The sequence below is a fragment of the Hyperoodon ampullatus genome (genome assembly GCF_949752795.1).
Source record: "Hyperoodon ampullatus genome assembly, chromosome: 13".
Taxonomy (NCBI): domain Eukaryota; kingdom Metazoa; phylum Chordata; class Mammalia; order Artiodactyla; family Ziphiidae; genus Hyperoodon; species Hyperoodon ampullatus.
Window position 1 is genome coordinate 73,539,734 of NC_136926.1, and position 27,931 is coordinate 73,567,664.

At 45.3% G+C, this 27,931-nt stretch overlaps 1 protein-coding gene across 3 annotated transcripts in view; it reads left to right on the top strand.

The window, feature by feature from the left end:
* Positions 1-12,083: 12,083 nt before the first annotated feature.
* Positions 12,084-27,931, top strand: part of NEDD4L (NEDD4 like E3 ubiquitin protein ligase) — a gene marked incomplete at its 5' end in the record, with an annotated part of 347,403 nt that continues 331,555 nt past the window's right edge. For all 3 annotated transcript variants that reach the window (XM_079718200.1, XM_079718201.1, XM_079718202.1), the window contains one exon: positions 12,084-12,198. In XM_079718200.1, the coding sequence (XP_079574326.1) occupies positions 12,151-12,198 (48 nt within the window). The remainder of the gene's footprint in view (positions 12,199-27,931) is intronic.

Genomic DNA, 27,931 nt, shown 5'->3' on the forward strand with positions numbered 1-27,931 from the left:
CTTTCTCTAGTTGCGGCGAGCAGGGGCTACTCTTTGTTGTGGTGCGTGGGCTTCTCATTGCAGTGGCTTCTCTTGTTGCAGAGCACGGGCTCTGGGCGCACAGGCTTCAATAGTTGTGGCATGTGGGCTCAGTAGTTGTGGCACGTGGGCTCAGTAGTTGTGGCACATGGGCTCTAGAGCGCAGGCTCAGTAGTTGTGGCACATGGGCTTAGTGGCTCCGTGGCATGTGGGGTCTTCCCAGGCCAGGGATTGAACCCGTGTCCCCCGTGTTGGCAGGCGGATTCTTAACCATTGCGCCACCAGGGAAGTCCCCAAAATTGGCTTTTGAGACCATGAATCTAGGAAATGCATCAGACTGCTACCTATATCTTCATGCTTACTTGTGGGAAGAAACAATACACCTACCTCCAGGCACACACATGCATATATGTACACAGAGCCAGTTCAGAGAACCTGGAGCAAAACATGAAAAGGATTGTGTTTATGATCTAAGAGAAAGACCAGGATGGTTTGTGTAGACTTACAGCTTTCATAATAACATGATAAATCGTTCATAAAATATCCTTTATAAAGCCAGAGCTGAAGGGCAAGAACAAATAGCTTATCACACTGGGTCAGATCACTGCCAACCAAGCCCATATCCTGATGGTGGCTTGAGGGGGCTGTATCATGGGACACTGAAATTGCCCTCATGGTGTAAAATTCCAAAGGTTGACGGGTCCTAGTGAGACCCCCCAAAGGTTGTGTCTTTGCTGCGAGGATGGACAGTATGAGCCCTCCCTGAATCTGTTGTCCACTGACTTAACTAAAAACTGTCTTGAATTAATTTTCCTTCTGAGGCTATATCATTTCTGGGGCCAAACTTCACAAGCTTACTGTCCATGGTGTCAAGTCTAAAACCACCTCTGTTAAATTTCAGAGGGTATTCATCTGGGTGTTCCAGAATGTAATGAACAGACTGGGCCTGTTTGAAAGGATCCAGTGGGTTAGAGAGGGGAGGGAATGGGGTCCAGGCCCCCTTGGGATGACTGATCCATAATAGGAGTAGATAGAAGTAGGATGTGGCTGTCGTTGAGGAGATGTTTCTAGGTGTGGTCATGGGAGGCCTTTTTGATGGTTTCTGTTTTCTTCTAGAACCAGGAATCAAAGTCATCCACTGGGAGTGAGGAAGTAGAAGGGGCATCGGGAATATGAGAGCACAGTTGAGTTGGAGACTATGAATTCACAGCGGGCAGAAACTCTTGGGCTTATTTATTCTCTTCAGTGATTTTCAGCTACCCAGGTTCAGGCTCAGATAAAAGAGAAACAGCAGAAGACAGAGATACACAACTGGGGAGTAATTGCAAGAACAGGACTGAAATGAGAGACTGGAATTTGTTAGACCAAGAGGGTGGTGACATGATTACCAAGAGGTCTCAGAATTAGAAGACAGCAGAGAGGATAATGGTCTTGACGATGACAAGGGACATGTGGGATTCTAAATTGGGGTGTGAGAGTCTGTGATCAGAGTTGGCATTTAAACCATTGATTTTGGAGATGGGAGCAATTTGGATGTTGACAAAGTCTGAGATGTAGAGAAGAGGAAAAGGCAATTGGAAATGAGGAGGTCAAGGGCCTGAGAAGCCGGGAGGTTGGATGGACCTCTTTGCATCTGTTCACTATATCCCAGGAATAGAAGTGGATGGAATAATCCACCTCTAAAGAATCAGGCACCAAAGTCTTCACTCAGCATAGGTGTGTGTGGGGAGTGGGGGTCTGACGAGGCGGCAACAGGAAGGAGGAGGTAGGATGCCACAAGCCTCAAAGAAGTGCTTTACAGTTACTAAACTGAAACTTCAATGATAAACTGAAAAATATAACGGAATGTATTTTTAATGTGCTGCAGTTTTAACATAGGGTAGCCAATGCTATAAAATAACACAAGACTTCTGATTATTTTATAAAGAACTTGAGTTTACATGATTATGAGAAATTTCTGTTACTGTAAGAGCATAGGAGCTTTGTTTGTTTTATATTAATTGGAGGTGAGGCTTCATGGGGCAGATCCTGCGGACCATGCAGAGTGAGTGGCCATTAGCTAGCAGGGCTTACTGGAATTATCTATGAGAAGGTAACAAGGCCATTTCCCCAGGCTCTGTTTCACCCATGAGAAGGAGAAGATTCCTTCCCCGTGGTCCAAAGATACTCGGTTCTAGGAGAAAGGAAAAGAGAGGAAGAGAAATTGTTTTTGTGACATTCCCTAAGGGTAGTTAGTAAGAATGGTCTTAGAAATCTTCCTGCTGAAACAGGTGGGGAGGCTTCAGATAATCTGAAATTCTTCACCATCACAGCCTTCGGATGCCCAGAAATTTTGCTTTCACTTGGATGCTTTGCCAGTCTCTGTAAATGCTAAGAATGGGCAGGCAGCCAGTGTGTACAAGGCTTGCTGCTTGTCCCGAAGTGCTTCTCTGGTCACTAGCCTCCTTTCAATAAGTAACACCTGCCCTTTTCTTGCAGCTCTCCATTACGGCTGGCCCCAGAGAATTCCAGAGGCATCCACGCTGCCTGGAGCAGAGGGAGAGTTCTCTGGGCGTGAAACATAACACCAAGAGCTGTTTTGTCCCAGCACAGGTGTGAGTCCTGGTGATCTTATTCCACTTTGACAGTTCAGAATCACCTTCTAAACTCCTGCTTTGTTTCCGCGTGACAGGCTTCAAATTCCCTGAAAAATCTAGTAGGTTAAGTGGAGAGACCAGAAGCAGACTCTGATGCAATCCAAACATGAATTCAGTAAATTGCCCTGAGTTCTTGGATATGAAGTTTTAAGAAATGCTTACAGCTGCTTCCATTTGATACCCCAGAGAAGAAGGCTCCCGATTGTCTACTATCTTACATAGTTCACAGAATTTTGAAATCTGGACAAACTTTGAGATTGTCTCTTCCCATCACCTCATTCTTAAAGGTCTAAACCTGTGTGGGCATCTCTTGCCCTTGTGTGTTCAATGGCCCCATTTCATTCGCGGTCCTTCCCTGCTCTCATGCCATGTGGTCCTCGTAGCACTGTCAACTACTCTACTCTGTCCTCCCCTGCCCCTTGCACTGGGGTGGGACAGTGACCCAGGCTGAACCTACCTTGGTTTGATAGAACAGCTTGGGCTGCAAGCAAGCTTCTCATTTATTATATAGAAAGAACCAGGGCTTCCCTGGTGGCGCAGTGGTTGAGAGTCCGCCTGCCGATGCAGGGGACACGGGTTCGTGCCCCGGTCTGGGAAGATCCCACATGCCGCGGAGCGGCTGGGCCCGGGAGCCATGGTCGCTGAGCCTGCGCGTCCGGAGCCCGTGCTCCACAACGGGAGAGGCCACAACAGTGAGAGGCCCACGTACCGCAAAAAAAAAAAAAAAAAAAAATGAACCAGGCTGTAGAATAAAGCCAAGTACACACAAGCAGAGCCAAGTGCCAGAGCCCTGATGATATTGTCTGTACTTCCGGATTCAGGCATGTTTTCCTATTTGCATCCAAATGGTAGCCCAGGATAAACATGGTTCTGCACTTTGCTTTCTTTGTCTCTTAGTTAAACAATATAACCTTGAGATACTCCGTATCAGTATAGAGAGAGGATCCTCATTTATTTTTACAACTACCTAGTACTTCATTGTGTGGATGGATCAGTAATTGATTCAACCACTTCTCTGTTGAGGGATATCTGGGGTTATTTCCAACCTTCTGATATTTCAAATGCATGTCACTTCATAGTTACCCAATGCTGTTAGCCTTAGAAGTAGGATGACTGGATTAAAAGTATCAGTGTAATTTTTGCCAGATATGGACACATTCTTCTCCACAGGGATTGTTTTGCATTCTTACCAGCAATATGGGAAGGTCTTGTTTCTCCACTATCTTGCTCACAGAGTATGTGGTCAAACCTTTGGGTTTTTTCCTTTCCAGTATTTTAATCCTGTTCTCTTAAGTTTTGCCCTCCTTGGCAAGGCAAAGCAGCTGGCCACCAACATCCATAGTATTGACTTGATAAGACTGGGGAACATTCCATGGGGTTGTTCTGGAGATGCTGGTGAACAGAATCTAGAGTAGGTGGAAGAGTCATCTCTGATGGGGATAAAATTATGACATAATCAGTGACATTGAAAGAATAGCCCATAACACTGGAAGGACGTAGGGGTAGAGGTGGGGGGAACGAAGGCAGTGAGCAGTATGGGGGCTGCGTTCAGAGGTGAGAGACGGGAAAAATTGTAGAGAACACTTAAGGGGTTCGTCCCCTGCTGTTAGCTGTGTGAGTTGGTTTGGTTTATCTCAAGTGCTAACTCATGAAGTGTGAAGCCACTAATAATCAAAGAGGATTTCTAGTGTGTGAAAATCTTTCTCTTTTCCAATCTTTTGGGAACTACATCATCTCAATGCCCCCACCTCCACTTCAGCCCTTCTCCAGCACACAAGTGAAAGCTATGTCAACATTGTTAGGGAAAGCGTCACAACTGTTCGCTGTTTACTAACTTTGCCTCAATCTTCCCATTTTTAATACAAATAATAAAAGTAGAGAAAGTCATTTTAGAAGCATACTTTCGAAATTTTATCAGTGGGGTAAAGGAGTTCTGAAAAGAAAGGACACATTTCACCCTTTAAGTAGAGAGTTTTCAAGTCACTTAGATTATTATTTTTTTAAAAAGTCAGTAAACTTGTCAAAACTGTTAATTAAAGCAGTTGTTTCAGAACTTCTATCAGAGTCGAAGGATATAATTTATTGTTTCTTGCAAATGAAAATGCAATGTGAGGAGGAAAAAAAAATCATTCCCTTTCTACCAAAAAATTGGACTCAAATATTTGAGCATTTGTGGCACCCAGCAAAGTATAGACTGAAATTCACCACACTACTTGTGGTTGGCTGAATAATGGGCTCCAAAAATACCTAGGTCCTAATCCCTGGAACCTGTGAATCTTACCTTATCTGGCAACAGGGTTTGCAGGTGTGATTAAATTAAGGATTTTGAGATGAGGAGATTATCCTGGATTGTCTGGGTGGGCCCTAAATGACCTCACAAGTGTCCTTATAAGAGGGCAGTGGGAGATTTGACTACAGGAAGAGAAGGCGATATGACAACCTCAATGAAGAGAGAGACAGATCTAAAGATAGAGGGAGGGGTCCTGAGCAGAGAAGTACAAGGAATGCAGCTCTAGATGCCAATGGATTCTCCTCTGGAGCCTCCGGAGAGGGCGCTAACGTGTTGATTTCAGCCCAGTGATGCTGCTTTCAGACTTCTGGCCTTCAGAACTGTAAGAGAATACACTTCTATTGTTTTAAGCCATCAAGTGTGTGGCGGTTTGTTACAGTGGCCATAGGAAACTAATTTATACACTTCCAAATTTCTAGGAAATAAGAATTTGGTGTCTGATTTTAAAGTTTACTAAGTTAATGGAGATGAATAAGAATTAAAGGCATTATTTAAAAGAACAAATATGACTGCCTCTTTTAGGTAGAAGAACATAACTGCATTAAATTTCAAGTGCCTCACTTGTAAATAAGGTCAGTCTAGCTACCCTGAAGGGTCTCCCTGCTGTAAACTATCCTGACTTTTAAAATGTATTGTTAGGCTTTTGTTAAGTAACAAATGAAGGCCCGGAGGTTTCATATATTAGTCAGCTTTGGCTTTGGTAATGATAATGATGTGTAGCAAAAATCTCAAAACTTCAGTGGCTACAACAATAAATATCTATCTCTAGTTCACACTGCTTGTTGGCAGCTGTAATTTGGGTGACCTTGCTCCAGGCTGCAGGTCAAGTTCAGGGCTGTTTCTTGTGTGTCCTTATGGTACCCAGGTTTAAGGAGTGACCCTCACCTGGGATGGAATGTTCTCATGGTGTAGGGCAGGAGCACAGAAGAGGTGTCAAAAACTTGCAAAGCCTCTATGACCTCTGTTTTGAACTAGTCACACTGCTATTTCTGCTCATATTCCATTGGACTAAGTACATTACACGGTCAAGTGCATTATCATTGGGGCAGGAACATTTATTCCTCCTGGAGGTGAGGAAGTGTATATCTGTTGAACAGTTATAATGTGTTCCATACCCCTCCACCCTAAAAAAGTTACCTGAAACCAAAGAATGATGCAGTAAGCAGCAAGTAAATGCTGTATCAACACTGTAATTAAGGGGAGACTAATTTGGGGGGCTAGTGACTGAACCTCAGGCTTCTATATGAAACCGAGGCTCCCAAATGGGGCTAAAGTGGTCCCAGGGTGGTAGCGTCCCCTTAGCAGAAACAAACACAAAGCCACTTTGGGTTGCCATAGACAAAGATTAACCAAATAAAATCACAACCAAATGAATTCACATTAAACATACGTGGAATGAAGTCTCAATGAGCAAGGGTCAGCAAAAACTATGGAAGACATATTCCAAACTTTTAGATATGGCTTAGCAAAATATAAAATAATTAGTTATGAAATGTTTAATGAAATAAAATTTGGAAACACAAAATAAAAAACTATAAACAACGACGAGGCTGGGACTCCCTTGGCGGCGCAATGGTTAAGACTCTGTGCTCCCAATGCAGGGAGCCTGGCTTTGATCCCTGGTCAGGGAACTAGATCCCACATGCATGCAGCAACTAACAGTTCACATGCCACAACTAAGGAGCCCACAAACTGCAACTAAGGAGCCTGCCTGCCGCAACTAAGACCCGGCACAACCAAATAAATAAATAAATAAATAAATAAATAAATAAATAATATTTTAAAAAAAGAAATAATGACGAGGCTGATTTGAAAAAATGTCAGTAGAACTTTTGGACATGAAAAATTTGATTATTGAATAAAAAACTCAACTGATGGGTTAAACAGAAGATTAGACTCGACGAAATACTTACCAAAGTGGAAGAGAGAGCTGAAGAAATCACTCAGAGTGCAGCATAGACAGACAAGGACATGCAGTATGTTAAAGAGGTTCGGAGATGTTGACAACAGAATTAGAAGGTCTACATCTGGGTAACTGGAGTCCCAGAAGGACAGATATAGACAATGCAGAAAGGGCAATATTTGATGAGATGACAACTGAGCATTTTCCAGAAAGGATAAAAGATTTAAATCCACAGTGCAAAGTATAATTAGACAGGATAAATAAAAAGAACATCACATATAGACAAATCATAGAAAATTTAGAACATCAAGAACAAAGAGCAGCTAAAGATAAAGCAGATGACCTACACGGGAACAGTAATTAGACTAAAAGCTGCCCATTCATCATCAACAATGGAAGCCAGAAATCAGAAGAACAGCATCTGCAAAGCACTGAGAATGAGACAACCATTTACCCTGGGCAAGACTATTGAGTGGTTTTTCTTAAGGGTGGTTCCATTCCCCCCAAAACCCCCAAATAAATTAATTTCAGACCTACACTTCAGAATGGTAGGGGTGGGTAAAATTAGTGACACTAGTCACATTAACAGCATTGATTTACATCCTTCTACATTCCACAATGGCTTTCAGTCTGCTTCTAATACATAATTTTCACCATCTTGCATGAATGAGGGTAGACATTTTCAGATAAAAAGAAACTGAGTTTATCACCGATGGACTTTTTTACTAAAGGAATTTAAAAGGGTGTCCTTAAAGAAGAAAATGATCTCAAAGGAATGTCTAAGAAGCAACAAGGAATTCTTAGAAACAAAACCACAAAATATATTGGTAAAGCTAAAAAAATTGTATATAACAATAATATCTAATTTGGTGGTTTAAAAAAAGTACAGAAAGAAATTGGACAGTAATACCATGTAAGGAGTTGATGACCGAAAAGAGTGTCTTAAGCTTCTTGTATTGTTCAGATGGGGGATTAAGATATTAACTTTTGATTTGTCAAGTAAGGTATGCATGTAAAATGTCCAAGGTAAACAGGAAAAGAACAGAAAGGCAGTGATTAACATCCCAAATATAATAAGAAAATAAAGAACAATAACAACATAATTCAATAAAAAGATGCATGAAAAATAAGAAAGAAAACAGTAAAAATGTGAAAACAAATCAAACATTTCAGAAATAATAAATGATAAAAGTAAATAGCTAATATAGTCAGATAAAAGGCAGGTATTTTGTTAGATTGGAAAAAACTGGAATCATGTACCTATATCTCAGATATTTTATTATTTTTAGGGTGCTAGAATGAATAGCACACAGGTGTTCAAAATGTGTTTCTTAAAAAGCCTAGCTATTTTTATACAAAATGATTAGCTATTTACAAGTCATTGTAAATTTTGCTACCCACCTCTATATTTGTCAAAAGTTTGAAGTATGGTTTATTTGCCTGTATAATCATACACACCTTAAATCTGTGGGATTCCTCTCTGTGTCAATGAATGTCGCTAAATTCCAAGATGACACCGGGTTTTACAGGTACATGTCCATCTTCAAAATGTTTGCTTCATGAGCTTTCTTTTTCAAGAATACAAAATACCAAAAATTGAAAAGAAAAAAAATACAGTGTTATTTATATGAAACACGCAGAGATATGTGACACTGTGTGTTCTCTTTGGGCACTTCCCAGGCTTAAGACATACATAGCTTGCTAAGCCAACTCAATAATTTGTAGAGGCTTAGCATCAAAACGTTCCCTATTTATGATTACCCATTGTACTTTAAAATTGTTGTTGCTAATTTTTCATTTCTGGTGATCCAAGTGAACAGCATTTGCCAAGCACCCACAGTATGAAATCTAAGATGTTAAAGGCAGCCTCCAAGGGCAACAAAATGGAAGAAATTCCAGAGATGAATCTACAAGTTAGGTTCTATGTAATTGTTAAGTAGACGTGAAACTGATTGGAGGATGAAAGGACAGTTTTGCTTTGGATAAGACTGCAGAAGAGTTTCTCTTAAGGGTTGTGCTCCCTGAACTACCCTCCTGCAAGAAATTGGACTAATCTGAGACTTCAGAGCGGTAGGGGGTGGGTAAAACTGCTTCATGATACTAGTCAAACCAAGTATATTTGTTTACATCCACAAAGGATTTGAGTATGTTTAAAACATGTAATTACCTCTAAACTGAAAAAAAAAAAAAGAAAAGATCATGGAAAACGTAAAGAATATCAGTTTAAGCCAGAGATCCCTAGATTTTGCTGTGCATTAGAATCACCTGGGGAGCTTCTAAAACTTCTGATGCCCACCTGGCACCCGGCAGCAATTAAATGAGATTGTGTAGGGGGTGGGAGGTACAGAGCAGTGATGTTAAACATCCCCAGGTGTTCCTCTGTAGAGCCAAGTTTGGGAACCACTGGTCAGGCCTGCCATTCTCAATCTTGCAGGGACATTAGCATCACCTGGGAAGCTATTGAAATTACCATTGCCTGTGCTCCTATGAAAGTTACATCGGTCCTGTGAACGAAAGAAATCATATTCTCTTAGGCTGGCCACTGGGTGCCTGGTCATTTTAAAGCTCCCCAGATGATAACAATGTGTATCCAGGGGTGAGAACCACTGTACTGGGGGAAAGCTGGTACATAATTACACAGGGGATTGATTTTGTTGTTTATGGGGTTCTTTTATGACTTAGGGCCATAAAATGGGTCCTGAGTTTCCTGGTGGCCAAAGTTAATAGCAAAACAAAATTAGTTGAAATAATTCTTGTCATCCGTCATGGAAAAGCTTACCAGTTCCTTAGAGGAAAGCTTCTCCTCCTAGGTCTGAAATAAATGTCTTGTTTATCTTCTTACAGGAAACACTGAACGTTAAAGATCATGATTTTATTTTTTTATTTTTTTGCTGTGAGGCCGAGATCATTTTTTTTTTTTACATCTTTATTGGAGTATAGTTGCTTTACAATGGTGTGTTAGTTTCTGCTTTATAACAAAGTGAATCAGTTACACATATACATATGTTCCCATATCTCTTCCCTCTTGCGTCTCCCTCCCTCCCACCCCCCATCCCACCCCTCTAGGTGGTCACAAACCACCTAGCTGAAAGATCATGATTATATAAACACCTCTACAATACATGACATAAGGCAAGTTTCATATTGTGGTTTCTCATAATCATCCCTTAGGGAAAGCCAAGGGCATGACCCCAGAGTGCAGGCAGGTGTAGACTGCCCTGGTGGGGTTGTTGGAGCAGAATCATGGCAACAGGACAGGGAGAGGAAGTAGGACACACTCCTACAGCTCCCAGATGATACAGCCTCACCCAAAGATAAAGTCCAGAACTGTGCTCCTCTAGGGCCGTAGGAAGGGTGTCCTGTGTAATTAGAAATCATAATTTTCTATTAGAAAAATTTTAAAAAGATTACCCTCCCTCCCATAATATAAACTGTACAGAACTTGACAAAGACCTGGCTAGCGAGGATAAAGACGCAAGGACTCCTATACTATATAACTCACAGGCACGGTGAAGAGCATATTAGAATTGGGGTGTGTGCCTGCGTGTGTGTGTGTTTGTAAATCTTTATGAAAATAAAAATATTCTAGGCCTGAAAAGGTTGAAAAACTTTGGTCTGGACAGAATGTACAGAGAACTGTGCCTCCCTAAAGATGATTTTTTCCTCAGTTGGGCTTTTGTGGCATCTAAGTACTGTGGACTTAATGGCTCAAGATAGGTGGGGAAGGCTTCTGAGTACGGGGTTGACTCCAAGAGGCTTTGTCTTGAAAGAAAATCCTGAGTACGGCACACATTTAAGCCACAGTAATGTCGTAGGGAGGCAAAGGAGAGCTTACGTTAGAAGATGAGTGTTTCCCTTCTTTCGAAAACGATCTAGATGGGCACAAACAGATACTTAGCAAAGTAGCTGCGGTTTGGATCACGTGAGTTCTGCTTTCTGAAACAACTAACTTGAATGAAAATCCTAAAGGCACCCTGCGAATACCAAAGAGGGCACTTTGATGTTTTTTCAGAGGCAAATGCATGTTGTTTCTGTTTTCTTTTTGAACCCACAACTGTACTTAACATCTAAATTTAAGGAAAGGCTTCCTGAAAAAGTCGAGTGACGAATTTCTCTCTTATTTAAATTAGTCTCTGGCGTTCCTATAAACCTGATGGATTAAATGAACTACTTGCTAGAGAAACAGTAGCTGGGATGTGGGAAGAATCCTACCGTGGCTAATAGGACGTCTTAATGGTTTGCATATGCAGAGGATTACCTTAAACTTGAGTCTGAGATTTCACGTTGCGGCTCACAAAAGAGCTGCCTTTTATTCAAAGAATCACGCTGTTTTCGAGTGGGTGGGTGTGTACTCGGAGCGGGCGCTGTGTTGGCTTTGTTCCGTGTAAGGTTGACAAGGCAGTGGCGACTTGCGGCCACACCGGGGCAGCCTCTTACCGGCTGGCGGCCGGGCCGGGCGGATCGGCTCCGGGGCGCCGACAAAGCACCCAAGTTGGGCTTGCCAACAATTTAAAGGGGTCCAGAAACATCCATCTTCCCCCCCTTTAACAATTAAGGCGAGCTCAGGGGTCTTGGTGAAAAGACCTCGGGGAAGAGAAATGGACTTTCTTGTGGAAAATGCCTTCAGCGGCCCCAAATGCCCAACCCGCCCGCTCCCCAAAGCAGAGGGAAAGCGGGAGCGGGAGGAGAGGGTGGGTCAGCTCCGAGGAGACCCGCTTCACGGCTGGGGAGTCCGCGGGGAGCCCGCGGTGAACCGCAGGGGAGCGAGGGGGTGGAGTGGGCACTGGGGCCGAACTCCACCACCCCCGCGCCCGCGGCCCGCCCCCCAGCCCGGCCTGTGATTGGCTTGGGGGGCGCGTGTGCCCGCCCCGGCGAGGCGGGGAGGATCCCCTCTGAGCGCGGGGCGGGAGGAGGCGTAGGAGGGGGCGGAGAGAGCGGGGGCCGAGAGGGAGCGAGCGTGGGGGCGGGCGAGCCGGGTTCCAGAGATCAGAGAGCAGGCCCGGAGAGGGGCGGAGAGCTGCGGGCGAGCTGGGAGGGAGGGAAAGCCCGGCTGGCGCTGCGCCGCCGCCGCCCGCTGCACGGCGCGCTCTCGGGACCGCCGGCCCGCAAGGCCCCGCAGCCTTCCGGGAGGAAGCGGTGCAGGCAGCGGCCGGGGCGCGCGCGCTCGGGCTCCCTCACCTGCCGGCGCCCGGCGGGACGCGCGCAGGGCCGGACGGCCCCGGAGAAGGAGGGAAGACCTGGCCGCCCGCGCCGCAGCCCAGCAGCCCGGGAGCACGTCTGATCCCGTGCGGGGGGCCGGCTCCATGGCGACCGGGCTTGGGGAGGCGGTCTACGGACTTTCGGAAGACGAGGTGAGCGGCGCCCCCTTCCCGACGGGACTCCCCGGGAGGTTCCTGTCCGACGGCGGCAGGGAGTGGGGAGTGGGACCACCCCTTGGGTGCGCGTTCCCCGCGCCTGCAGGAGGACCCCAAAGGCGGGAGCGTCCGGGAGCGGGGTCCCGGTGGGGTGCTCGCTTCTTCCGCCCTGAGCCTGCCGCCCCTCCCCCCCGGCCTTGCGCATTGTTTGTAAATAAAGCGGCGCGACGCCCAGCGAGCCCGGGGTTCACTCGCCGCTCCCCGCCCTTGGGTGGAAGGAGGGCGCGTGCGCTCCTCAGCCCAAGTGTTCCTTTCTTCCAAGCCGCGTCTCCTGGGGCTGTGGGGCAACTTTCCGCCTTTCGCCCCTGCAGCCCGGGAGTCCATGACGTGTGTCACGTCTGGGTCGCGGCTGGAGACCCGCGCCGCGCGGGGGAGCCCGGGGCCGCGGCAAAACCTGGATTGTCTTCCCCTGGAACTTTCTAATGATGGTGTCAGCAAGTGTTCTGATGAGTGTGTGCTTGTTACGGTGGGAGAGAGTGAAACGTTCTGAGCTGTGCGTGTCCGACCCTCTGTCTTGCAGAGTCTAAAGCCAGGAGTGTGGATTTCGGGGTCTTTTTGGTGGGGGGAGGAGATCTAGGATGGGGGCAGGTGCTGCTGGAAACTTGGGGGAAGCTTGCAGCCCTGCCATTTTTTTTTTTTTCCCCCTCTCTGGGATCCAGCACCTCCGGGGTGGGTGGAGAGAGGAAAGCTCAATTGATCCTTTTTATTGATGAAGCGAATTAAGTAAGCCACGCCCCCGAGGCTGTCGTTTCGCCAGGAAAGCGCTTTGTTTTTACCCTCACTCTCTCCTCGCGGGTTCCCACTCCCCCCTTTTGAGAAGATACTGCTACATCACTGCTTAGACCTCTCCCGACCAGCCACGCTCGGCTCTTATTAGTGTGTTGCTCTGCCAGAAGTGGGGTGGGCAGCTGTCGCTGGCGCGGCGTGACGGGCAGGCTGGATGGAGCAGGTAGGAGGGGTTTGCCATCTGGCGGGGCGCGCGTTCAGGTCTGGCTCCCCTTTCGAGAGGTGAATTTACAACCCAAGAGGCATTACTCAGCGGGGAGGTATTTCCTATCCTGGTTGTGCATTTCATGATAAGTTAACGTCTGGAAATTCAAGGATTTCTGGATTTCTCTTTCTTCCTCTGCTTTCTTTTCTGAGATCCCCTCTTTCTCTGGTGATAGGGGTGGGGTTAATAGAGAGACACGACCACGTTATGGCTTCTCTCCCACCCTGGCTGTGTGTGTGTGTGTGCGTGCGTGCGTGCGCGCTCCGTAAGTGTGTAATGGTATAGGTGTCTTAGGGTGGAGAAGGTGTTGTGGGTATGTTTTTCTTTCCCCCCCTTAATGGTGCTAGGTAAAGCTTGCTGTGGTATTTATTTTATCAAACAATGATCGCAATGCAAATAATGTGATTGGCGTTTCCGATCATTTTGCCATGCTGGGCTCTTGTAAAATGTTTCCCCTCCTTTTGTGCACTTACCTGAGGATGGGTGAAAAGTAACATTGTTTCACTTACTCAGGGGGATCTCCTCTCCCTGTTTTCTCTTTGAGGAGCTTACTCTTTCACTCTCTACTTCTCCATTTAATTAGTAGCGGTAGAGGGCAGGCAGTGAGCTTTTAGAAAGGTGGTGAGATACACATTCCCAAACAAAGGGGCATGAAGACAGCTGCCTTTCATCTTAGGTCTTTTAAAAAAATGACATGATTATTCTTAAAAATCCCTGGAAAAAAAGCGTTTTGGGAAATGCAGCTGGATAAATGAATCACATGCATGTCAGTGTAGTTTCTGCTTTGTCTGCATTTACAGTTAGTGTCAGAATCTACCCAGAGCACATCTTACCACTTTTGTCTAGGTGAGTTAATACTGATGATCTTAATTGGTGTCTAGGGCGAAAGTGAAGGATGGAATGTAAACAGAATCAGGGTGTGTGAGTGTGTGTGTTTGTGTATGACTGGGTTCACTCCTGTATGTTGCTGGAGGAGTATTTAGGGCTGTATAGGGAATGGCAAGAGGTGATGAGGACGTTATATTGATTGATTGATTGAGTGGTGGCCATGTTGGTGGTACTATTTAGTTCCACACACTATTCCAAAAGACAGGTCACATCTGTCTTCCCTTTTCAGCTTGTCCTACCAGTGGTGAGGAAAAAAAAGGCAGGGCTGTTTTGATGACTTCACATTTCTATGGTATTTGCTTTTTATGGGAGGTTTCATGCTGTCAGGTTGCCCTTCGGAAGATCAGGGATGCCTTCGTGGAATATTAACAAGAAATTGTTGAATTTGAACAGCTTGTTTTGTCTTCCTGAATTAGTCTGTGTAAGAAAACAAATGGAAGATTTTAACAGGCTCTTAAAGTAGATGCCTGATGAAACAAACTGCAGGGTTGTTTTCCCAAGGCGTTCACTTCAGCTCATACAGTTGGTGTGCTGTAGATCATCACAAACAAAGATATTTTGCTTGCTGTGTGGAAGAGTCACCTTATAAACCTCTTAGCTAAATAGGCATTCATACCTAGCAAATTTCATAAAAGTTTGTATTTTCATTGCAGGTTGGTGAAAAGCATTATTGTGTGTTTCGCATGCACTTAGTTGTATCCCGTCACAGAAAGACTCTTTAGCTCTAAGTACTGCTGGTGATGAAGCATTGCATTAACCCAGAAAATCGCGGGATGCCAAGACAGAGGGCATTGTTCCTAGGTCTGTCCAGCTTGTCAAATGAAAGGGATTAAATGTGGGCTTTGCGAGTGCATGTGCTGTTTATTTTTTATTGTGCCTTTCTGGCTGGGGTTCCTCTGGTGAATTATAGTTCATATTCACCCGGATTCAAATTAAGTCCATTGAGGTAATCAAATTTGAAATTGCTATCAGACGAAGGGCTTTCGGTATTGGAGGGATTAGCATATTAACCAAATTTCTGATTCAGGGCCCAGGATCAGATTTGATTTGGAATCAGAACAGTTTGGACTAGTTTCTGCATTTGGCTTAGTGCCTTGGTGGTTTTTTGTTTTTGTTTATTTTTTGGCAAGCTGCAGCACATTTTGGCATAGTTTACTCGTGAATGTTGCTGTTACCTTCTGAAATCTTTTATTACAGCATCTCAGAAAGGTATCCTTTATTTACAAGATTTTCTGGTGAGTGCAAGTTCGATAACTTTTTCCTTAGATGCGGCATTTACATTTTTTGGTGGTTAGAATGAAACAAATGGCATAGAGATGAAGGCCAGGCTGACGTGGGATGGTACTTTGACACCCTCCCTCTTTATTTTATGCAAATAAGGATAGTTGGCTAACGTTTCATATGTTTTCTCTACACCTGGCACTGTGTTAAGCCTTTATGCACTTACTGTCTCATTTAATTCTTGTAAGAACCCAGTGAGGTATGCTGTGATTTACAGATGAGGAGTGGAGACTCAGAGAGGTTAAGTGACCTGCATAAGGACCCAGAGTGAGTTAAGTTGTAGAGCCAGGATTTGAACCCAGTTCTGTTGATTCCACAACCCTAGTTTTTAACATGCTCCCTCTCTTCCAAGTACTTGAAAAGTCTTCATAACTAAGTTATTCAGGATAATGTAAGAGATAAATGTCAGGGGTTGTAAACTGATGGCTTCTGGCCACAATTGACCAGGGACTCTGCTCAGTATTATCTCCATAGTGTTTTCAATCTTGGGAATTTTCATGGAAAATGGTAAAAATCTGACTTCATTGGGGCTACATTCTCACCTGGCAAGTTAATGGGTCTGAGTCGTGGCCCTTGAGATGTGGCAGCTGTGCTACAGTTGCCATGGTCTCTTCTTCTCCTATAGCCTTAGGAGTCTTCTTGCTCATTTGCATGTAATTACCCGCTTCATAACAAGCATTTAAGGTTAACCTTTGGCATAGATATAGTATTTTCTTTACTCCAAGATGCTGTCAATTTTAAAATGCACCACTGTTATATCGACCACTAAGAAAAGAAAAGCTGTCAAGCTGTGATAATACTGTTGATTTCATGAAGCATCATTATTTCAGAGATGTTAAAATATGAAAAGAAGGATGTGTTAGAATTCATTAATTACTCTAATTGGAAGCCTGGGATAACCCTGGGTCATCAGTTTCAAACACCACGCGCCATCAGTCAGTAATTTTTTTTTTTTTGACTGTGTTGTGTCTTCGTTACTGTCTGTGGGCTTTCTCTAGTTGCGGTGAGCAGGGGCTACTCTTCTTTGCACTGCACGGGCTTCTCATTTCAGTGTCTTCTCTTTTTGCGGAGCACGGACTCTAGGCGTGTGGGCTTCAGGAGTTGTGGCACATGGGCTCAGTAGTTGTGGCTCACAGGCTCTAGAGTTCAGGCTCAGTAGTTGTGGCGCACGGGCTTAGTTGCTCTGAGGCATATTCCCAAACCAGGGATCGAACCCCATCTGCGGCTTCTTAACAACTGCGCTACCAGGAAAGTCCAGTCAATAATTTAAAGTCAACTGCCAGTCAGATTTCTGCTCTTCTGTCTTAGAGAAAAGGGCTAGAATAAGGGAAATGCTCTTAAGTGGACATCAGCAGAGAAGAAACAGGGAACCTAGCTGCTGGGCCACCTGATTAGCCACATGTGAGTAATTGAGAATAGTCGTTAATTTATGGAATGTGGTCCATGTGTGTTTTCTAGAGATTACTTGAGAAACCCCGCAGGCCATCTTTGCAGCCGTGAAAAAAATGGTCACAAGATTGCTTTCAGAAATTACAGTTTGGGTATTGTTTGGATCTGGAGGAGGATGCTGAGAGGCCACTTCTCAGAGGAACATAAGCCTTGTCCCTTCATTCTAGCTCCAAGTGCCTGCCTGAGTCAGGCCTATCCCTGCTGGTCGGTGAACTCTCTACCTAGGACACGGGCTACCCCCGTTACATCTGTGTCATTACTGCTAACATTTGAGAAACAGACCCTAAAAGGGCCTAGGTTTTATGGTGACATTTGAAAGCAGTTTTTAAAATCGGCCAATATAATGTATTGGTTTTGTTTTGTTTTGTTTTGCGATACGCGGGCCTCTCACTGCTGTGGCCTCTCCCATTGCGGAGCACAGGCTCCGGACGCGCAGGCTCAGCCGCCATGGCTCACGGGCCCAGCCGCTCCGCGGCATGTGGGATCTTCCCGGACTGGGGCACGAACCCGTGTCCCCTGCATCGGCAGGCGGACTCTCAACCACTGCGCCACCAGGGAAGCCCTAATGTATTGTTTTAAATTCTCCTCTCTGTTGGTTTTTCTTTGCTTCAAGGAGTCTATGGAATTTGCAAGATATTGACATTCTAATGTATAGTCTGCTGAATTTTATAGTCAGAATGTTTATTTGAATTATGTCGTCACTGAAAAGTATTTCCTTACGGAATACAATTTTTTGGTCAAAGGCATGAGGAGAGTGGCAAATGGGAATCCTCAGATGACTGCAAGTTCTTTTCCATGTGGAATGCAATTTAATTTTAATTTTTAATTTTATTATATTTTATTTTTTTTTGGCCTCGCCATGAGGCTTGCGGGATCTTAGTTTTCCAACCAGGGATTGAACCCATGCCCCTTTCAGTGGAAGTGCAGAGCCCTAACCACTGGACCACCAGGGAAGTCCCCAGAATGCAATTTAAAGGGAAGTGATTGAATGGGGCCTGGGCACCTGTCTCTTCAATGCAGCGAGTGCCCACATCACCAGGAAACTTCCTTGGAAAGTTGTTTGGGAATTGCGGGAGCATCCATATGCTTGGTATACATTCAGGAGAAATATGAATAATCTCAAGGAAGAAACCTCTGACGTTAAGAATGGTTTTGGAATGTGACATCATCACAGCAGTACTTTAGAATTCCTGCTACATTGCTTCTGCACGCACCCCAAAGGGAAGAAACTGTATGTTCATTGATAATTCATAACCTTTCTGTATTGTGCAGTTATTTATATAATACCATAAAAACATGGTAGTATGTGACTGGTGGAAGAAAAAAATTAATTTCTCTGCGATAGATTGAGATCATATTAAATTTTTAATTTTGAGTTAAGAAGACGTTCAAACAGGTTTTATTGCTGCTCTTGAATTTTGGGTCCTGGACAAGTAGCAGCAGTCAAAAGAGACCCTAACTGGAGTTTTTAAGCATTTTGATGTGGTAGGTCTTTGAATAAGTGTTTCTGTCCTACTGATAGATTTGGGAATTGGTAATACACCTGACTACATAGTGATCTTTTGACAGTCCATGTAAAAGAGGATTAAAATGATAAACGAGTCATATGATGATGATAAGTATTAAGATCTAGGATTAAGGAAGAGCATGAGAAGTGTGACAGTGTTACTTTCTGTTTTTATATTGTTTCTCTTCCAGGTCACAGTATAAACAAATATATTTCATTTTCCGACTACAGGTGGCAACGTTTGTACTGTTTCTGTTTAATGATGTTACTGTTGGCTTGGGAGTTGCTTGTTGGTGGAATATAGAAATGGGAGGATAATTTAGAGATGAGGATAAAGAAACTAGATTTAGAAAACAATATCCTCCTATTAACTAAAAAAAAAGTCAGTTCTTTACTAAAAACACTTAAAGTGATATTTCTCATTGTGGGCAGTATCAGGAATCATCTGTTTTCCAAGTTTTTCAGGGTTCCTCTTATCCAGAACATATTAAAATTTGGGGGAGGGACAAGCATTTGGATTTGGGGGAAAAAGCCCCCAAAACATACAAACACACAGGAAAGGTCCTTTGAGAACCACTGTCACATCCTTTCTTCTTGGATGCGTAAGGACTTCTGAATCATTCTACTTGTGTTGTACAGATCGTTTCATGATTGCTGTCATTGACTTTGAGAGAAACTAGCAATCATCACTACTCCTGGGTATCAAATTGCTGGAGATATTCTTGGTTCCTGAGGCAAGACCGCGGCTCAGGTTGCGGCAGAGAGAAAAGCAGTGCTTAGAGATCTGGGACACTTATTTCATGAAAATATAAGATCTCCTATAGTCATAATGTTTTATTCTGAACCCGTGTGGCCTGAATTAGGCTTTAGGTGAGAAGAGCTGTATTACATAAGCACGTCCCAGGTAATGAGCTTAAATTTGACGTCTTGGTCGACTTTTTGTCCCTGAGTTCAGAGTCCCGTATTGATTCAGAACTGGCCAGGTTTAATGGTGAGGCTATCAGATTCCCTTGCTGTCATCAAATTCACTGTTTGGTGACTTCTTGGCAGGCAAGCATCCACTGAGAGATTTCGTATTCTTTTTATGCTTCCTATTCACCAGGAAAAAAGGGCCATTCAAAAATGACTTTTCTTTTAGTGTAAAATGCTGCGATGTGAAATCCATCCTGTGAAGATGCCCCTTGGCGGGGTTTGTAGGGATGGTGGCCCCATGCAGGGGATGAACACACCCAGGGAATAGTCCCATTGCTGGTTAGGGTGGTGGCCCATCACCCGGGACTTGTCAGGGCTTCCCAGATAATGCTGAAGCGAAATTTTTTTTTTTTTTTTTTTTTTTGCGGTACGCGGGCCTCTCACTGTTGTGGCCTCTCCCGTTGCGGAGCACAGGCTCCAGACGCACAGGCTCAGCGGCCATGACTCATGGGCCCAGCCGCTCCGTGGCATGTGGGATCCTCCCGGACCAGGGCACGAACCCGTGTCCCCTGCATCGGCAGGCGGACTCTCAACCACTGCGCCACCAGGGAAGCCCTGAAGTGAAATTTTGATGGATCACTTGCGTGGCTCAGGTCACCTCTGTGGTCACCTCTGTGGTCACCTTTGTCTTCCAGATGGAGACAGTGTGTTCCATCTGTGTGACTAGGTCCCTCCGGACTGAGGGACCAGACTCGGGTGGGGACCCTGTGGAACAGTGACAAGGGCCTGAGCTGTGCCTCTTGTGATTCTTTTTTTTTCTTTTCTTTTTTGTGCCTCTGATTCTTGGTCTTGCCTTTGTTAATACAGTTTTCATATTTTAATTATATTTCCCATTTTCAGCCTTCTTCAAGGCCGGGCTCTTCCTGGTCTCCTCAGGCGCAGTTCTGGATCACGTTTCGTGTCTTTTAGAGCTCTTTGTAAAGCTGGACTTGCCCTTGTGGGTTGTCATAGGAGTGAGGCAGCTGCAGCGAGAAAGATGGACAATGCGCTCCCACCTGGCTGGGGGTCACATGGAGCTGCCCAAGTTGAGCATCTGTTTCAATGTTTTAAACTTCAAAGTTAAACAGGTTTTTGGCCATCTGTGTGACTTAAAGTTTTTAACGTACATATTGGCCACCACGTTAGGTGTCACCAATGTGGGGACTCCAGGGAAGACAGGCTTGGGTCCCAGGTAATGGAGCAGACGACGAAGATCTTCTCTACTAACTTTTCCTGTTGTTTAACTGAAGATGTTTGTATCGAAAGGGTTCGTTTTTATTTACATGTATCAAGTTTTGTTTTTTAGTGCTGGAAGTCACTTTGGTCTGGTTTTCCCAGAAAATGAAAGCAAGCCGATGCTACTTAGAGACTTATTTTGCTTCATAAGCACTCACTATTAACAATTCATGAGAAAAAGTGGGTGGATGTGTATCCCGCTCAATTAGAAGCTCTACATACTTCCGACTCTCCTAGCTACTTTCAGCTCTTGAAGAATGGGAATCTGTTAAATATCCTGTGCTTTCTTTTCTAAGTCTCCATGTTTTTCCTCTCTCAGTTAATCAGTGGTTTATCTTTGGGTGTCATTAGAGTGCTAACTTCATCTTCATCTTTACTGGCAATTCGGTAAGGAAAGGGGAAGGAGTGTGGGGTTTAAAAAAAAAAAAGCAAAACCGAGCATCAGTTTGCTTCCTTCTATCCTTTCTTCTCATTCCTTTTGTGCTTTGTATACTGTGTGTGATGATTAGGAAGCAGCTGTCATTAACAGTAAGTTGGTTTTTAAACTTGGAACTGGCTGTATTTCCTCCTCGCCTGTTAGCTTCTGAGGATAAATGAACGTGGTTCTTGAATTAAGCTGTAACTAGAGTGAGCTGAGCTCTGTTGATTTTGAGTTCCAGAGTATGTTTTTGCTGATAACTGAGAAGGTGGTATGGGCTGCGCTGCCTGCCTTTGGAATAGAGGTCTTAATTGTCAGTGTGTGTTATTAGTGAAAGAGAACATTTTTTTAATGGAATTTCTTCAGGTTTATTGAGATATAATTGACATATAACATTGTATAAGCTTAAGGTCTACAACATGATGATTTTTTAAAATATATTTTTTAACATTTTTATTGGAGTATAATTGCTTTACAATGGCGTGTTAGTTTCTGCTGTATCACAAAGTGAATCAGCTATCCGTGTACATATATCCCCGTATCTCCTCCCTCTTGCTTCTCCCTCCCACCCTCCCTATCCCACCACTCTAGGTGGACACAAACCACAGAGCTGATCTCCCTGTGTGATGCGGCTGCTTCCCACTAGCTAGCTATTTTACATTTGGTAGTGTATATATGGCCATGCCACTCTCAGTGAAAGAAAACATTTAAGCTGGAACTAAGAGCTTTTCCTCCTTTGCTGGGAGAAGTGAGATGGAGAAGGGTATTTATTATGCAGCCACAGGGGTGGGAGAGGCGGTGGGGAGATATTGAAGAATATTTAATAACATGGAGATGACAGTAATATAATAGTACGTGGGAAAAGTAGGTTACAAAACACTGGGTGTGCTGTTTCTCCAAAACAGTAGAATCCTATTGTGGTTAAAAGTGTTTATGCATAGGAAAAATGACCAGGAATATAACCCATGATGTTAATGGCAGTTATCTTTAAGCAAAGGGATTACAGATACTTTTTCTTGTCTTTTTTGCTTGCTTAATGTTTTCTATATTTCTACAACAAACTTTTTTTTCCTTAACATAAGAATAAGTCTGAAAATGAGGTAGAAAGAAACCTCCCAAATGCATGTACTTCAGGCTTTGGGTAAAAATTAGAGCACTTGTTCCGTCCAGATATTATAGTGTTTGTTCAGTTGAGCACATTTTATCAACGCCCTGCTTTGTGCTTTGTGTCTGAGGACATCAAGGTCATTGCATTGCCACTTGTGCCTTTTAGTAGCCTCCCAAGGTGGGAAGTGGAGGGGAGAGGTAAAAGGTTGGTTATTTTTTCAGAAAAAGTGGCTGGTAAATCCGATCTTTTTTTCACCAGCAGCTTGCAAACTAGATGTTTCATTTTCTCCCCTGTAGACACGTATGATTTGTATTTTCATCATTCAGGGCACTACAGTTGCATTAAAGTCATTTAAATCTTTAGTAGTGTTCTGACTTTTTCCTGTGTGTACTATGAAAATTGTCACCTGTGATCAAACTCAAATTTGTTTCTCTGTATTTTGTTTTCTTGGGTTTTGAGTGAGAGGTCTTGTCGTTACCTAATTGCAGCATTGAGGAGCGCTTAGATATCAAGGTGATAACTATGAATAGCTATAGTCTTAGGGACACATAACAGAGTGGCTGGAAACTCTTCTTTGTTTTACCTTCAAGCTAAGTAACGTCCCTTGAGTAACGTCCCTCGACTGTCAGTGTTTCCCAGGGTATGTTTCATGGCGGTTCCTTCCTAAATGGAAGGACAGAGTTGGCAAATACTAGGTTACATCTAACCTGGGACATGGCTCTATTCCCCTTCCATCAGCCTTTTAGTGTTTCTGAAATAAGGATGCATCTTACAGTTGATAAGTGTGTTTAATGTGGTTGTAGCTTCCTTGCACACTTACCTCCTCCGTATCCCCCATCCTCCCCAAAGTTACAGCTTACAGGTGATGGTATCTTAGAATTGTGGCACTTGAGTTGGCCAATCTCAACTTGTGTGTTATGGTAGATTCTTGATAGTTGTCATGGCGACTCCAACCTCATCTCTCTTGTTCAGTTATGATGTGTCTATTAAGAAGTACCCACCTGGGCTTCCCTGGTGGCGCAGTGGTTGAGAGTCCGCCTGCCGATGCAGGGGACACGGGTTTGTGCCCCGGTCCGGGAAGATCCCACATGCCGCGGAGCGGCTAGGCCCGTGAGCCATGGCCGTGAGCCTTCGCGTCCAGAGCCTGTGCTCCGCAACGGGAGAGGCCACAACAGTGAGAGGCCTGCGTACCGCAAAAAAAAAAAAACAACGAAGTACCCACCTGGACCGTAGGAAAAGTGCCAGCTCAATGATATCATCGAGCAATCAAGTTTGCTTTTCACGACTCCGCCATCTACAGCCTGGCCCTGTTCAGAGGCCTTATTGGTCTGAGGGTGGCTGCCAGTGGCAGTTAGAGCTTTGTTCTCTTTTTCTCCTTGCGGAGGAAAGATAATCGCTTCCTGTGGCTTTCCGCTTAAGATAAAGGAAATCTTATTCCCATAATCACCCAGGAAATCTCTCGCTGTGTCTCACTGGCCCACGGAAGCTTAGATCTGCTCATCCCTCAGCCAGCCAGTGGGAAAGAAGGGGTGGAATTACCTTTATTGCCTTATTGTTTCAGCCCATAGTGCACCTGTTGGATAATTCACCCACCTTCAGAAATGTCCATGACTTCATGAAATCACATGCTCCCTTTCCCCAGGGAGGCAACCCAAATATTCATTTAAGTATTGCAGGGATCTCTGAGTGATATACACTGTCACTTCTCTTCCACCTGAAAGAAGGTTTTTTTTTTTGGTCTAGTGACTATGGCTTAATTGGTTATGTTCCCCCCAAACCATCCAGCCTCCAGTGGTGAGGAAGGAACAGGTTATTACAATAATAAACCTCCCATTTGGAGAGGGAGAAAATAGGGAAGCTCAGGGTATGGTTGCTGGTGGAACAGGAATAATAAGGAGTTCTTGCCTTGATCAGCCAGTCTGGCAGCTTCTGGCTCTGCTGCATTATGTCCAGTGTGAGGATCCTCCTTGGTCCTTGTCTTCTACAGCCACACCTGGATGGATGGGAACTGGCAGAGCATCTCCTCTTGGGTCCTGCTTGGTGTGAGTTTGGGACTTCAGGGTGGTTTGTCTGGGAGTTGAGCAGCCATAGGCTGGCATCATCTGAGCTGAATACGTGGCAGTATTGCTCCCATGAAAACTTAGGTTCCGGGTGTTTTTGCTTCCAGTGAATTCCATGGGCTGGTAGTGACAGCCAGTGATCTTATCTAGATGAAGTCGGTGCTTCTGGGAATTTCTGTGTCTTAGGGACAGGTCTCTATGCCCTACCCATCCCATTGTTTCTGCCTCAGGGTGATTCGAAAAATAGCCTCCAATGAAGAGGCACAAAGTTTGGGTACAACAGACAACAGGGCACTTAAACTCACTCTCCCTTTGCTTTACCTACTCAGAATGACCAACTTCTCCAGCCTGGTATTGTGGGACTCACAGGATCCTCCACCTACCCCAGCCCCCTTCGGGCATTCCAATTTTATTTATAATGCTACTATATCACAAAATCTGTGATAGTTAGGGCTCTTGATTGCAAGCAACAGCGACCAATTCTGATGAATTTGAGCAGAAAGGGATTTATTGAAGGCATTTTGCACAGCACAGAAGTACCTGGAAAGCTGGAAAGCCAAACCTGGGCAGTGGTCAGGGACTAAGGGAGGCTGGACACCCAGAATTGCAGCCAGGGAACCTGCAGGAAGCATCTGACAAGGGCTCCAGGGCTCTTAGACACTGAATGCCACCTCCGACAATGTTCCCCACCCATGTCTGGATGCCATGTGGCAGGGCTCCACCTGCTGTAGCTGCATCAGCTCTCTTATTTCCTACTTGTGTTGCGGGTCCTCACAACCAGTCTGAGTCTCGATGATTCAGCAGAAGGACTCACAAGACCCAGAAATGGGTACACTGACAGTTACAGTTTATTACGCGAAAGGGTAACAAAGCAAAGTCGGTAAAGGGATAAAGATGCCTGGAGTGACATCCGGAGGAAACCAGGCGGGAGCTTCCAGGAGGCCTCCTCCAGGGGTATCACACAGGCTGTGCTTAATTCCTCTAGCAGCTACTGTGACCGCATATAGGAAATGTTGTCTACCAGGGAATCTCATTAGAGACTGAGTGCCCAAGCTTTTTTTGGGGACTGATTGTGTAAGCGCCCTCTGCCTACCATGTACTAAAATTCCCAGCTCCCAGAAGGAAGGCAGGTGTTTGCACAGTCTGGGCACGCTGAGGCACACTTACCATTTAGGGAATGTCTTTATCAGTGGAGGCAAGCCAGCCAGGAGCCAATCTTGCAAGTGGGCTTTCTAAGGATGGCAGCCTCAGGCCCGCTACACTGATTCTTTTCTGCCCCCCATCTCTTTGTGTCCCTAGTGGGAAAACTCGGGCAGGAGCCTCTGATTGGCTCACCACAACCATGGGCTTACACCCTTGCTGCTGGGGGAGGGGTGCGACGAGTCTGTTTCTTCCCCTTTTAAACTTTTGGTTTCTGTAGTGGGAGATGGACCCAGCCTCCTACCAGAACTCACGCTGTGGGAATCCCCAAACACAGGAAGTGGTGTCTGATGCTGGGAAGTGCAGCATCCCTCTTCCCAGAAGCAGACCCCTCTAAGTGTGAATCAGGCCCTTCGTGGTGAATGAAGGGTTGCAGCAGTGAGGCTGGGTGGTGTGAACATTTGCCATCCCGGCATCAGGGAGAGGCTCTGACATGTTTTTGCAAATTTCACGTCCTTGAGGGGGGCAGAGTGCCCCCGCCGGGTGCCATGGGTGTGCACCTGCTCTTCTAGAACCTATAGTATACTATAACAGCAGTTCAGCCGAGATCTGAATGAGGTGTTGACAGCTACTTGAGGTTTGGGGACAGAATATTCCAGACAGTGGGGATAGCAAACACAGAGGCAACAAGCTTGAGGAAGAGAGAGAGAATTAGCCTGGCTGGAGCATGGGGGGTGGGGGTACTGGCAGGCAATGGTCGGGGGTGTGGACAGGGGACCGATCCAGAGGGCTGGGTTTTCTCAGCACAGCTGGGGAGCCATTGGAGGCTTTTAAGCAGAGGAGTAGCAGAATCTGATTTGTGACTTGAAGCACCTCTGGGGAGAAAGGACTGTTGGGGGAAGGACAAGAATGAAAGCAAGGAGACCAGTCCGGAAACTCCAGTACTGGTTGGTTGAGAGGTGGTGGTGGGCTGGGGTCCGAGGAAGGGCACAGCGCAGTGTGGTGACATGGATGGATTTGGCGTGTATTTTGGAGGAATTGCCTGGGTCTTGATAGACAGATATGGAGTTACCACCCAGGATTATGGTGTGAGCAATTAGGTGGTCAGTTACCGAGAGGAAGATCTCGAGAGGAATAAGATTCAGGGGAAATGAGGAAATCCAAAGGTCTGTTTTGATTAGGTTAAGAGTAATATACCTACTCAGCTTCCAGGTGATACCAGCGAGCAGGTAGGTATAAGCCTCTGGAGCCCAGTGGAGCTATCGGGGCAGGGGTGGGACGTTGGGGTTCTCAGCATGTGGTTAGCTTGTGGGGCCTGGGAACTCGGAGAAACGAGGACTAGTGAGAGGAGAGCACAGGCCCTGGGTCTGTCAGCCTTTGGAGCGAGCAGGCGTGGCCTCTAACCACGTGTGGCCTGGGGGGGGAGGGGGAGTGGGAGTTGTCTGCAGCATCCGGTGGCAGGAGGACAGTGAGTGTGTGTGGACGTGGCTAGGTGGATGCCCTGGTGATCGGGATGGGGGGAAGGGATGCCCCAGGCAGGAGAGGAAGGAAATGTGGGCATGCAGAGGCAACTCTTCAAAGGAATTTTGCCGTGAACAGGAGTGAAGAGACGTGGCTGCAGCTAAGCAGGGACCAGGGTCCTGGAGGATGTTTTCTCCAGTTGGAAGATACCAGTGTGTGTGTGTTTGTGGCAGAGAGGGAGAAGGCGATGCAGAAAGGGGATCTGCTCGTGCAGTGAGGTTGGGGTGAAGGCCGAGGGGCCAGCTCTTAGGTGATCACAGCTGTAGAATTTCTGGGCCTGCATTTGACATCATCTTGGTGTCGCCGTAAGTGATTCTTCAGTGTCTCAAGCTAAGGAAATAAGACCAAAATTGACTTAATACACCAGCGATGTCCTGCTGCCCAGTGAATGCCAAATAATTGTGTGCCTGGCCATGTGAACAGAAGTTTCCATTTGCAGTTAAAAAGGTGTGGGAGAGGGCTTCCCTGGTGGCGCAGTGGTTGAGAGTCCGCCTGCCGATGCAGGGGACGCGGGTTCTTGCCCCGGTCTGGGAAGATCCCACATGCCACGGAGCGGCTGGGCCCGTGAGCCATGGCCGCTGGGCCTGCGCGTCCGGAGCCTGTGCTCCGCAACGGGAGAGGCCACAGCAGTGAGAGGCCCACGTACCACAAAAAAAAAAAAAAAAAAAGGCATGGGAGAATTGAGTCGACATCAAACACAGCTGGTAGCAGAGCCGCATGGAACCCCAAGGAACCAGCTCGGTGGCAGCTAGTGCCATAGACCGTAGACCTAGTTTTACACTTCTATAAATGAAATATCAATCAAAGAATTTCAGACAGCACAGAGAGGAGATGTGAGAAATTTTTAACCTTTTAAACTGAGCATCAAGCTTGAGAAGTACTGTTCTAATGAGTGGTTGAGAACCACAGTTCACTTTCTGGGGTCCTCGGACCTTATTTGTCCATTCGAAGCCCTTTTATAGTCTTATATTTTGTATATTGTTGTTATTTTGTAACAGTCAACTTCAGTCTTGTTAGAATGAGGCTGGTCATAATACACAAAAAGAAGATTAAAAAGTACAGGAAGGGGCAGGAGTGACCAATAATGGACAATTCGATGGATGGGATGAGGTGAGTTGGT